General features: G+C 36.8%; 1 protein-coding gene across 13 annotated transcripts in view; it reads right to left on the minus strand.

The window, feature by feature from the left end:
• TMLHE (trimethyllysine hydroxylase, epsilon) overlaps window positions 1-13,845 on the minus strand; it is a 96,726-nt gene that overhangs the window by 49,155 nt on the left and 33,726 nt on the right. For 7 of the 13 annotated variants that reach the window (XM_008249465.4, XM_070066871.1, XM_008249466.4 and 4 more), the window contains one exon: window positions 6,437-6,613. The exons of the other annotated variants lie outside the window; for them this stretch is intronic. In XM_008249465.4, the coding sequence (XP_008247687.1) occupies window positions 6,437-6,613 (177 nt within the window). The remainder of the gene's footprint in view (window positions 1-6,436; window positions 6,614-13,845) is intronic. 13 annotated transcript variants of the gene reach the window in all.

Consider the following 13,845-nt stretch of genomic DNA (forward strand, 5'->3'; position numbering starts at 1 on the left):
ATGGACGTTTAATTGCACCAGCACCAATTGTTGAAAAGTTTATACTTTACTGAATGGCTTTTGCCAAAGATCAGTTGACTATATTTGTGAGCATCTATTTCTAGGATTTCTATTCTATTCCATTGATCTATGTGTCTGTCTTTCCAAAAATAACACATTGTTTTCATTACTTCAGTGACCAGGAAGTGATTCTTCCCACTTTATCTCATGTTTATGGATCGCAACAATTAATATTGTTAAAATGCTCATACTACCCTGAGAAACCTATAGATTCAATGCAATCCCTAAAAAAATACCAATGGCATTTCTTGGCAGAAATTGTTTTAAAATTCTAAAATTCGGGGCCGGCACTGTGGCGCAGCAGGTTAACGCCCTGGCCTGAAGTGCCAGCATCCCATATGGGCGCCTATTTGCAACTCAGCTGCTCCACTTCTGATCCAGCTCTCTGCTATGGCCTGGGAAAGCAGTAGAAGATGGCACAAGTCCTTGGGCCCCTAAACCCACGTTGGAGACTCGAAAGAAGCTCCTGGCTCCTGGCTTCGGATTGGCACAGCTCTAGTTGTTGTAGCCAATTGGGGAGTGAACCATCGGATGGAGGACCTCTCTGTCTCTCTCTGCCTCTCCTCTCTCTGTAACTCTGATTTTCAAATAAATAAATAAATAAATAAATATTTAAAAATAAAATTCTAAAATTCACATAGAACCATGAAAGACCATGAATAACCAAAGTAATACTGAGTAAAAGGAAAAAAAGATGGAGACATCATATCATCTGACTTCAAAATCTATTAAAATGTTATAGTATCCAGAACAGCATGGTATTGGCATAAAAAGACACATAAGACAATGGAACAAAATAGAGAGCCCTGAAAAAAATACAACTGATTTTTGACAAAGGTGTCAAAAACACTTATGTGAAAAAGGACACTCTCTTCAACAAATGGTAGTGGGGAAATAGGACATCCACTTGTAGAATAATGTATCACTCACCATAAACCAAAATTAACTCAAAATGGATTAAATAATTAAGTGTAAGATCCCAAACTATGAAATTACTAGATGAAAACACAGGAAGATACTTCCCATCATTGGGTGCGACAAAGACTTTTTGGAAAAGACCCCAGAAGAATAGGCTACAAAAGCAAAAAAATAGACAAAATAAAGAGCTTTTGTACAGCACAGGAAACAATGGGAAAAAACCATAAACTAAAGAAAATATTTGCAAACTGCACAACTGGTTAATACTCAGAATTTATAAGAACTCAACAGCAAATGGAAAATGAAACAACCTGATTAAATATTGCATAAAACACCTAAATAGACACTTCTTAAAAGAAGACATACATGCTGAGTGAAATAAGCCAGTCCCAAAAGGACAAATATCATATGTTCTCCCTGATCGGTGACAGCTAACCAAGCACCAAAAAGGAAACCTGTTGAAGTGAAATGGACACTATGAGAAGCAATGACTTGATCAGCCCTTGTCCTGACTGTCAAGGAACAACTTAATACTTTATCCCTTTTAGTATTTTGTTTTGTTCTACTTAATACTATTGGTTGAACTCTGTAATTAACACACAATTATTCTTAAGTGTTGAAATTTAACTGAAAAGTGATCTCTGTTAAATATAAGAGTGGGAATAAGAGAGGGAGGAGATGAACAATTTGGGACATGCTCAATCGGACTTACCCCAAATGGTAGAGTTAGAAACATGCCAGGGGATTCCAATTCAATCCAATCAAGGTGGCATGTACCAATGCCATCTCACTAGTCCCAGTGATCAGTTTCAGTTCACAATTGATCATAATGAAAGGACTAAGAGTCAAAGGGATCACATAAACAAGACTAATGTCTGTTAATACTAGCTGATAGAATTAAAAAGGAGAGAACAATCCAACATGGGAAGCGGGATACACAGCAGACTCGTAAAAGGGCAGATGTCCTAAACAGCACTCTGGCCTCAGAATCAGCCCTTAAGGCATTCAGATCTGGTTGAAGAGTCCATGAGAGTATTTTAGGCATGGAAAGCCAAGACACTCTGGCAAAAAAAGGACCTATATGAAAGATCTCTGTGAGTGAGATCCCAGTGGAAAGAACTGGCCATCAAAGAAGGAGGCACCTTTCTCTGAAGGGAGGAGAGAACTTCCGCTTTGACTATGACCTTGTCAAAATAAGATCAGAGTTAGTGAACTCAAAAGGCTTCCCTAGCCTTGGCAACTCATGACTAGAGCCTAGGGTGATTACTGATGGCATAAACAAGAGTGTCAATTTGTTAAGTCAACAACAGGAGTCACTGTGCACTTACTCCTCATGTAGGATCTCTGTCCTTAATGTGTTGTGCAATGTGAATTAATGCTATAACTAGTACTCAAACAGTACCTTACACTTTGTGTTTTTGTGTGGGTGCAAACTGATGAAATCTTTACTTAATATATACTAAATTGATCTTCTGTATACAAAGAAAATTGAAAAGGAATCTTGATGTGAATGGGATGGGAGAGGGAACGGGTAAGGGGAGGGTTGTGGGTGGGAGGGAAGTTATGGGGGGGCCAAAGCCATTGTAATCCATAAACTATACTTTGGAAATTTATATTTATTAAATAAAAGTTTAAAAAAATGATCTATACTCATTCTTAAAAAAAAAAAGAAGACATACAAATGGCCAGCAAGCATATGGAAAAATGCTCACCATCACTATTCACTAGGAAAATGTAAATCAAAACCACAATGACCTATTACCCAAATCCAGTTAGAATGTGTAGGATCAGAGACAAAGTGCTCATGAGGATGTGAAGAAAAAGGAACCCTTGTACACTATTGGTAGGTATATTAGACTTCACCATTATAATAAATACTTAAGAAGAGCTACTTAAGAAGGAAGGAGGTTAATCTTGGCTTATGATTTTGGAATTCACAGTCCAGGATTGGGTGGATCCCACTGGTTTGGCCATCTGGTGAGGACAGAGAATTGGCAATGGCAAAATGTGTGTGGAGGAATGATTACATGGTAACCCAGGAAGCAGACAGTGGCTGGGCCAAACTTGGCTTTTATAACCAACCTCCTTGGGAGAACTACCTTCTGAGGGCATGCTTCTAATGACCTAAGTACTTCCTCATAGGCCCGCCTCCTGATCATCATAATTGGATAAAGCCTCCACTCTCCTAGAACCACCAAACCATGACTTTGGAGTTTAAATTTGGGAGCTAAATTCTGTTCAAACCATAGCACTGTGAATGTAGCTCAATACACCCATTGTGACAAACAGTATGCGTCTTCAAAAAAAAATAATAAATAGAGAGAAAGCACTTAGGAGAATCTAGCTAACTTCACCAAGATAGTGGTGGAAAAAGGGAGCCAACCCAGAGAAAAGAACTGAGGAACAGTTTGCTGATGGAAAAGCAGGAAGTAGCATCAACAATAGCAATTGGAAAAGAAGAAAATTATTTTCTTTTCTATCGAACAAATGTTCCATTCTAGAAAGTGTGATTGATTCTCTCAGTGGACAGTTGGGTTGATTTTATTACTCCATTCTCTCTCTATATGTACTCACTGAAGTGAATTATAGGCCACAAGGCACAATCCATCTTTATTCGAGGCATTAACAGTCAGAAATATGAAACTACTAATTTGTTACTGCTTAGAAGGATTACCCCTGTAACATGAAATTGACCCAGTGGATATCATCATTATATTGCACATAATTTTAATTGCTTACACTTAAGATTCAATATTCAATGTTACCTTTTTTCCCAGGATAGCAGGTTATGAAATGACAGAGTAAAGTACATTTAGGAAACTTTTGGCCTCAATTCCAAGGATAAAGTTTAATTTATAATTTATCAGACAGTCCAAGAATATTTTAAGTTTTATAAATAGTTAAAAAATCTTTTAATTAAATGTTTAATTATGATCCATTGATTCTAAAAGGCTGGTGTGAAAGCTATTTTCACTTTATGCTATGATTTTGAGACAATAAAATAATATTAAAGAATAAACTTACACTTAAAAAATTAAAATTAGAACTACCATATGAACCCACAATCCTACTATTGTGTGATTATATATATATATATATATATAGAGAGAGAGAGAGAGAGAAGAATTGTGGTTACCAGAGGCTGGGGAGCATAGGGGAAGGAGAGGAAATGGAGAGGTTGGTTACAGTTAAGTAAAAAGAATAAATCCTGGTGGTTTATTGCACAGTAAAGTAACTATAGTTAATAATAATTTATTGCATATTTCAAAACAGCTAAAAGAGAGGATTTTGACTGCTGTATCACAAAGAAATGAGATGTCTGAAGTGATGGATATATTAATCATCCTGATTGGTCATTATATGATGTATACACGTATTGAAGCATAACATTGTACCACAAAAACTTGTACAATTATTATGTGTCAACAATAAAATAAAACTTTAAAAAAACACTACAAAATTGTGTTGGCTATTCTAGGGCCTATGAATTTCTATGTAGATTTTAGAATAAGCTTATTTATAGTTACAAAATAATCTTGCTGAGATCTTGATACAGAATTTACCAAAATGTAGTATAACCATTATGGAAAACAGTATGGAGATTCCTCAGAAAACTAAAAATGGATCTACTCTATGACCCAGACATCCCACTTCTGGGAATATAACCAAAGGAAGTGAAATCAGCATATGAAAGAGATACCTGTACTCTCATGTTTACAGCAGGCTAATTCAAAAAAGCAAAGATTGGAATCAACAAATATGTGCATTGACTGATCACTGGATAAAGAAAATGTGGTATATATACACAAATATTCAGTCATAAAAAATGAAAACCTGACATTTGCAACAAAATATATATTTGGAAATCATTATGCTAAGTGAAATAAGCCAGACACAGAAAGACAAATACGGCATTTTCTTGCTAATGTATACACAGAGATTGAAAAAAGGGTGTAAATGTCATATTACTTGATATAAAGTTATAAACATTGCCCACAGAATAATACCATGTACATTACAATATACCCTTCTTTCCCCACTTTGTGATCAGCAATTTGGGGAGAGAACCAATGAATGAAAGATCTCTCTCTCTTCTCTCTCTCTCTCCATTTCCCCTAACCCAGTCACTCTGCCTTTCAAATAAATAAATACATCTTAAAAAAAAGAAATGACATTTTATTGAGTCTTCCAACCATGAATGTGGTTTGCTTCTTCAAGTACTCAGGCCCCCCTTGATTCATTTTTACCAGTATTTTATAATTTTATCATGTATGTCTTGTATTGTTCTATCACGTATATCTTATTAGGTTTATATTTAATTATTTTAATTTATTTGGAACAACTGAATGGCTGCTTTTCATTTCTATTTCTGTATACTGATTATAATAAGTATACAGAAATGCAACTGATTTTATATGTTCATCTTGCATCATGTGGCTTTAATGAATTCACTTACTCTAGCATTTTATTGTAGATTACTTGATACTTGTTTATGTAGTCATGTAGTGTCGCTCCCCGTCTTCATGGAGGAGCGACACTGAACCCTGCGTTGTTCTTTTGTCTGCTCGGCCCTCCCCGGGTTTGCTGCTGGTTCTTCCCGGGTTGGCTACTGGTCCTTCCCGGGTTGGCTGCTGGTCCTTCCCGGGTTGGCTAACATCCCTTCCACCTCCGTGGAAGGGCGGTTCCCCCTGCCACATTCCCCACTTCCGCGGGGGAGCGGCACACCGCCAGCCGGCTCTCTCGGGGGCTGCACAGGTGTTCCCCTTAGATGTTCCTGGTGCATGCCGTCTCTCTCCTCCTTTATAGTCCTCTTCCACCAATCCCAACTCTGCTACCCACACGCCGAGTACGCTGCTCTCCTCCAATCAGGAGCAGGTCCTACAGTTTATTGGTTGAACTGGAGGCAGCTGTGTAGAAGCTGTTTCCCTTCTCAGCGCCATATTGTGGGAAAGCAGATGCATAGAATAAGTCTTAATTCCAGTAACTTAGTCTAGTCCGAGTTGCTCCCAGTTGCTCCCCACAATGTAGTAATTATGCAGTTGTTTATATAGTCAGTCATGTATCTGCACATAATGAGTTTTATTTTTTCCTTTCCAATATGTATGTATCTTATGTCTTTTTCTTGCCTTATTGTAGTGACTACAATGTTCAATATTATGATTAATAAGAATGGTGGGATTAGATTTTAAATGAGAGTAGTGAGAGTAGTGAGAGCAGACATCCTTGTCATATTCCCTATTGTAGAGGGAAAGTTTTGGGCTCACTATTACATAAGGTATTAGCTGTGGATTATGATTTTATCTAAAGAGAAAAACAAGAAGCACAAAAAATGCTTCTAAAGCAAGGGAAAAAAAAGAAATGTAACTAAAAGAATGTCCTTTTTTGGAAAGGGAAAATCCAATTTTCACAATTATTCCATAGAAGAGTTACCCAAATAGTAAGTCTCCTGTCCACTTACAAGTGAAAAAGAGCGTGGTCTCATCCAAACGTATGGTCTTTGGCTTGATACATAAATCCACGCTGGCAGTGTCCAGGCTGCGCTGATGAGTCTTAGAGTTGTAGCAAGATGCTGACCGGCAGTGATCTCGAAGCCAGACATAATCAAAGCGCATCACAGTGTTAGCATACTGTAGTTCTAAGGGAAAAGATCACATTCATAAGGAACACTTATTTAGGAAAATAAAACAAAACAAAAATCTGTTGCCAGAGAACTTTATTCTAAAAGTCTTCTACCAAGATACATGTGAAATTAACAAGGTAGAGACTATCATCATTTATTAAAACATACGATAGAATTTCGATGATTCAAATGGTATGGTGTTGGTATAGGACAAGACAAAACAATGGAAGAGTATAAAAATTCCAGAAATATACCCCTACATTATATGGAAATTTCCCATGTAATAAAGTGGTAGATAAAATTACTTAGGAGATGATTTTTTAAAATAAATGCTATTTGGACAGCTAGGTATCTATTTAAAAAAGATCAACATATATCTCATATCTCTTGTCACCATATCTCATGTAGTTGTATGATCACCAGGATAAAGAGTTCTAAATTTGGGACATAAAACCATTAAAGTATTAGAAAAGGAAACATGAGTAGGTGAGGGTATATAGGAGGTCCTTGCATTATTCTAGCAACTTTTCTGTTAGTTTGAAGCTATACCAAATTTAAAACATACCCTCGGGACTGGCACTGTGGCACATCAGGTTAAGCTACCCCCCTGAAACCCTGACATCTCAAATGGGTGCCAGTTCTGGTCTCAGCTGTCCCACTTCTGATCCACTCTCTGCTAATGAGCCTGGAAAAGCAGTGTAAGATGGCCTACATGCCACTCATATGGGATACCTGGATGACGCTTCTGGTTTCAGACTGGCTCAGCCCCAGCCATTGTGGCCATCTGGGAAGTGAACTAGCAGATGGAAGATTCTCTCTGTGTCAGTCTCTCTTTCTCTCTCCCTGTAACTCCGCTTTTCAAATAAATAAATAAGTAAATAAATAAATATTTTTTAAAAATCCCACCAAACTCTTCTAGACACTCATTTTCTCATTTAGAAAAGTTTACAAAGGCAGTAAAAATTATGAAGTATCTGGGAATACACAAAAAATATTGAGGACTGATGTAAAGAAATCTATATAACTATCTTAAAGGACTTGAAAGATACTTGAACAGAGAAATATCATGTTCAATGATGGACAATTTCAATAAGGCAAAATATAAATTCTCTTATAAATTAATACAAATATTTCATCAGTTTCCAACTTGTATTCTAGTGAAACTTTTCATGTTCTGAACAAGTTAATTTCAAAATTCATACTGGGATAAATATAGACAGTGAGAGAGATCTCCCATCCACTGATTTACTCCCCAGTGTCTTCCATGTGGGTGGATGACTTAAGCCAACACCTGCTACCTCCCAGCATGTGTGTTAGCAGGGAGCTGGAATGGAGAGTGGAGCCAGGACTAGAACCCAGGCACTCTGATATGGGATGCAGATGTCCCAAGCCAAACCCCTGTCCCTGCAAATAGTCAGTTTAAAAGTATAGAACTGATGTAGAATAGATGAATAGATCAAGAGGACAGAATAGAATCCCAAAGCAGACACATGTATACATGGAAACATAGTATATGAAAAATATAGAATTTCATAATGTGGAAAAAAGATGAACTACTCAATAAGTGTTATTAAAATTAGTAGTTAAAAGGCAAAGTAACAAGGAAAATATTTGTAACAAAAAAGGATTAATGCCCAGTGTATAGAATAAATCTCTGTGATCGCTAAGATTAAAACTCAACAGGAAAAGAGGTCAAGGATACCAGCAGGAAAGTCTTTAGAAGAGACCAGTAAACACATGAAGCCCTTCTCTGCTTAGTAGTATTCAAAGGAATGGGTATTACAACCAAAATGGGATATCATTTTATGTCTAGTAGAGTGACAGAACTTTTAAAATTTTATTACAATGAGTGTTTTCATGGATGTGAAGAAATGCACACTTGTGAACATTGGTAATAGGAATACAAATTGTCAAAGCCATATTGAGGGGCTGGCACTGTGGCGCAGAGGTTAATGCCCTGGCCTGAAGTGCCGGCATCCCATATGGGCGCTGGTTCGAGACCCGGTTGCTCTGCTTCTGATCCAGTTCTCTGCTATGGATTGGGAAAGCAGAAGATAGCCCAAGTTCTTGGGCCCCTGCACCTGCGTGAGAGACCCAGAAAAAGCTCCTGGCTCCTGGTTTGGATCTGCACAGCTCCGGCCATTGAGGCCATCTGGGGAGTGAACCATCAGATGGAAGACCTCTTTCTCTCTTTCTCTGCCTCTCCTCTCTCTGTGTAACTCTGACTTTCAAGTAAATAAATAAATCTAAAAAAAAAAAGCCATACTGAAAACTCAAGGAATATAATTTTTTCAAAGAATATAATTTTTAAATGTGCATATTTGTTGCTTGATCCAGAAATTCACCTCTCAGTATTTGTTTTATAGAAATAGTCACTCATTTGGAGGTGCACACAAGGATACTCGTAATAGTGTTATGATTTCAAAAAATGATTAGAAAATAAGACAAAAGGTTTTTCAGTGGAGAAAGAGGAGGAATAGCTGAATAAGCTATGGTTTATCCATATTTTAAAAAATGCTGAACGTGTATTTCTCATATAAACTTTCAATAGCAGTACCGTTATCATTTTAAGGAAAAAGAAATTAAAGCTCAGAGAGGTTAACTGACTTTGTAAGATAATATATACTAATTTTGTAAGATAATATAACAACTAGGTGGTAGAGCTAGGACATGAACCCAAATCATCTAATCCAATACCCTACAACACCAGTATTTCTAAAAGTATAGCTTTGGGAATCTGAAGGTGAGACCTGTGGGAGTGAAGAGTGTGGAGCTTGGTGAATTCTCTCTTCCAAAAGCAATGATAAGACTTATGGGGGTGGGCAGAAGGAATGTGAAAAAAAAAAAAAAACACCAACCGTTTTAAGAATCTAGAAGTTTGTCCAAAGGCATAAGGCAAATTAAGAACCATTTTTTGTATCTTTAATTTCTTTAGAATTCTCTACACTATATTCCACAATGGCTTCACCAATCTATGATCTCACCAGCAGTGTACAGGGATCCTTCTTTTCCATATTCTCACCAACATCTGTTATTTCTTGTCTTTCCAACAATAGGTTATGGGCGTTGGGTGGCATTTCACAGTTTTCATTTGCATTTCCCTGATGATTAGTGATGTTGAACATCTCTTCGAATACCTATTGTTGGCCACTTTTATGACTTTTTTGAAGAAATGTTTATTCAGATCCTTTAGTCTCTTTTTAATTGGCTTATGTATTTTAATGCTATTGATTTGGATGACTTTTTAAAATAAATTTTGGATATTAACCCCTGATGAGATATATGGTTTGCAAATGTATTTTCACAACCTGTAGACTACCATTTCATTTTGCTGATTGTTTCCTTTCCTGAGCAGAGGTTTTTTAGTTCATTGATGTGGATTTATTTATTTATTAATTTTCTATTATTAGTCTGAGCTTTGGGTGTGATATCTTAAAAAAAAAAAAACTCTTGCCAAGATCAATGTCAAGGAGCTTTTCCTTCTCTTTTATTCTAGTTGTATGGTTTTAGGTTTGATGTTTTGGTATTCTATTCATTTTGAGTTGATTATTGTGTATGTGTAAGATTGGAGTCCAACTTCATTGTTTTTCCTCCTGGGTATATACTCAAATAAAATGAAATCATCATCTTGTGATGATATCTGTACTCCAAAGTTCATTGTAGCATCATTCATAATAGCCAAGATAGAGAAACAAGATAAGTGTCTGTCAATGGATGACAAAAAGTGTGATTATACATATTATGCACATTATATATAATAACTGTGAATATATATATATATATAGAAACATATTTTAGCCCTAACACAGAAGGAAATCCTGACATTTACCACAACATGGATGAGCCTGAAGGACATCAAACTAAGTGAAATAAGTCACACACAGAGAGAAAAATGTTGTGTGATTTCATGTATAAGAGGTCTTCAAAAAATTTATGGAAAATATGTATTATAAAAAATCTAAATATGAATTTCAAAAATTTTTGCACCAAAATAAACATATATTCAAAGTAATTTTCCCACATACTTTCTCAGGTACAACCAACTATGTGGAATTCAAATGAAAAATAATTCAAATATACAACTACAGAAAATCAAACAATGGTTTATCAAGGATGGGGGAAGGAAATGGTGAGATATAGGTCAAAAGATATAAAGTAGCAGATATTTAGGATGAACAAATCTAGAGATCTAATGTACAACATGAAGATTATGAGTATAGTTAAGAATAGTATATTATATTTGGAATTTTTGATAGACAAGTAGATTGAAGTTGCTCTTGCCACACAAACAAAAGTGGCTAACTTTCTGAAATGATGATGGATTTGGCATTTTGCTTCACAATGGTAACCATTTTACCATTTACATATCTCATAACATCATGTTACAGACTTTAAATATAAACAATAAAATTTGGTTTGTAAAAGAAGTATTTATTAAGAAAAACGACTGAACCACATGTTGTAAGAACAGTGAGAATCTGTAGTGTGTTTTATCCTGGGCTGCTCCCACTCCCTATCTCTACCCCAGGTCTATCAGGAGTAGTCCTATAAGGGAATGGATAAGCTAAGAAAACCAGCTACTGAAAGAAACTAACTTGATTTGGAGCAGAGCACCCCCCCCCCAAAAAAAATCCTATGCTTCTGGGTGTTGTTAAAAATTATCAAGGAAGGCATACTTGCTGGGGCAAGCAACAGACCAGAAGAACAGCCAGAAATATAACAAGAGGATCCAGGGAATCAGCTATGATAGATCTGGAAAAACTTCCATACATCCTTGGTATTTGGAAAGCTGTAAACACATACAGTGAGAATCTGTAGTGTGTTTTATCCTGGGGTGCTCCCACTCCCTATCTCTACCCCAGGTCTATCAGGAGTAGTCCTATAAGGGAATGGATAAGCTAAGAAAACCAGCTACTGAAAGAAACTAACTTGATTTGGAGCAGAGCACCCCCCCCCCCCAAAAAAAATCCTATGCTTCTGGGTGTTGTTAAAAATTATCAAGGAAGGCATACTTGCTGGGGCAAGCAACAGACCAGAAGAACAGCCAGAAATATAACAAGAGGATCCAGGGAATCAGCTATGATAGATCTGGAAAAACTCCCATACATCCTTGGTATTTGGAAAGCTGTAAACACATGCAGAGCAAATTCAAAAAATACAAAAACATATCACTGATACTCCCTGGGGAGATTAGAACTCATCTTCTGCAACTTTATTTAAAATGCCCAATTTTTCAACAAAACATCATGAGAAATGCATACAAACAGAAATGTGACCTATACTCAAATAAGTGGGCAACAGAAACTCTGAGAATATTATATAAAATTCCATTGCCTAAGTTAGGCATAAAGATAGAAGGACAGAGTGCTATTTAGGACATTTGCCATTCTATGAGTCTGCTGAGTATCTCACTTCCCATGTTGGATCACTCTCCCCTTTATTTATTCCATCGGTTAGTGTTAGCAGGTACTAGACTTGTTTATGTGCTCCCTTTGACTCTTAGTCCTTTCATTATGATCAATTGTGAACTGAAATTGATCACTTGGAATAGTGAGATGGCATTGGTACATGCCACCTTGATGGGATTGAATTGGAATCCCCTGGTATGTTTTTAACTCTACCATTTGGGGCAAGTCAGCTTGAGCATGGCCTCAGAATCAGCCCTAAAGGCATTCGGATCTGGCTGAAAAGCCCATGAGAGTATTTCAGGCATGGAAAGCCAAGACACTCTGGCAAAAGATCTCTGCGAGTGAGATCCCAGTGGAAAGAACAGGTCTTCAAAGAAGGAGGTACCTTTCTCTGAAGGGAGGAGAGAACCTCCACTTTGACTATGAGCTTGTCTAAACAGGATAAGAATCGGAGAACTCAGAGGGCTTCCATAGCCTTGGAAACTCATGACCGGAGCATAGGGAGACTACTGATGCCATAGACAGGAGTGTCAATTGGTAAAGTCAACAACAGGAGTCACTGTGCACTTACTCCTCATGTAGGATCTCTGTCCTTAATGTGCTGTGTATTGAGATTTAATGCTATAACGAGTACTGAAACAATATATTTCACTTGTGTTTTTATGGGGGTGCAAACTGTTGAAATCTTTACCTAATGTATACTAAACTGATCCTCTGTAAAAAAAAAAAAAAATTGTCAACTCCCAACTTGACTCTCACTGGGATTAAACATGACAATAGGTCTGATCTGATTTCATCATCATTTAAAAAAAAATCATCTATTATTTTTCACTTTTTGTTTTCGTGTGAGCAAACTGTTGAAATCCTTACTTAATGTATACTAAGCTGATCTTCTGTATATTAAGATAATCGAAAATGAATCTTGATGTGAATGGAAGGGGAGAGGGAGTGGGAAAGGGGAGGGTAGTGGGTGGGAGGGACGGTATGTGGGGGAAGCCATTGTAATCCATAAATCGTACTTTGGAAATTTATATTCATTAAATAAAATTTAAAAAAAAAAGATAGAAGGACATATATTACCTGAAGAAAATGCCTGCCCTTTCAAGCAGGCTTGGGCTTTATAGGAGATAAGCACTATGGATTATTGAGGCACCATCATCATATATACCTATAGCATGAGCCAATATTTGGTCTTCTTTGAGTCACTTGGTCTGTGAGTGACTCATGCTTTTAAAGCATCTTTACTTCAAGGTATACCTCACTTCAGTGCTTGAAAATTCAGATAGTTAAGTTCACTCAGAGTCTCTGACGTAACTAGTGATACTATGGAATGTGGTTATTCATTTGGCAGTGCCCTAAAATTGGAGTTCTTGCCCCAAGACTTATGGAATGATAAGTGAAATTGTGTGTGTGCTTGCAAGCATATGTGTGTGCATGAGTGTATAATTTCAAGGTATCCATAACCTAAACATATTTAAACTCATGCCTTTGGAGTACAAAAGTGATTAAGTACCACTAACCCTCATTCAGATTGGTCATCACATGGAGATAATCTAGTAGTCAACAAAATGTTCAAATATCCCACTGCCTAATTCGTACAACCTACGAGATAAGAACAGCTTTTACATTTTAAAAGTGCTAAACAAAACAAGGAAAAACATGGTAATAGTTGATTGTATGTGCCAACTTGACAGCCACAAGACACACAGATGTCTATCTAAACATCAATTCTTTATGTGTTTGTGAAGGTGTTTCAAGAAGTGATTACTATGTCGGGGCCAGCATTGTGGCATAGTGGATAAAGCCAACACTTGAGATGCCAGCATCATATATGGGCAA

This window comes from Oryctolagus cuniculus, chromosome X (assembly GCF_964237555.1).
Source record: "Oryctolagus cuniculus chromosome X, mOryCun1.1, whole genome shotgun sequence".
Classification (NCBI taxonomy): Eukaryota; Metazoa; Chordata; class Mammalia; order Lagomorpha; family Leporidae; genus Oryctolagus; species Oryctolagus cuniculus.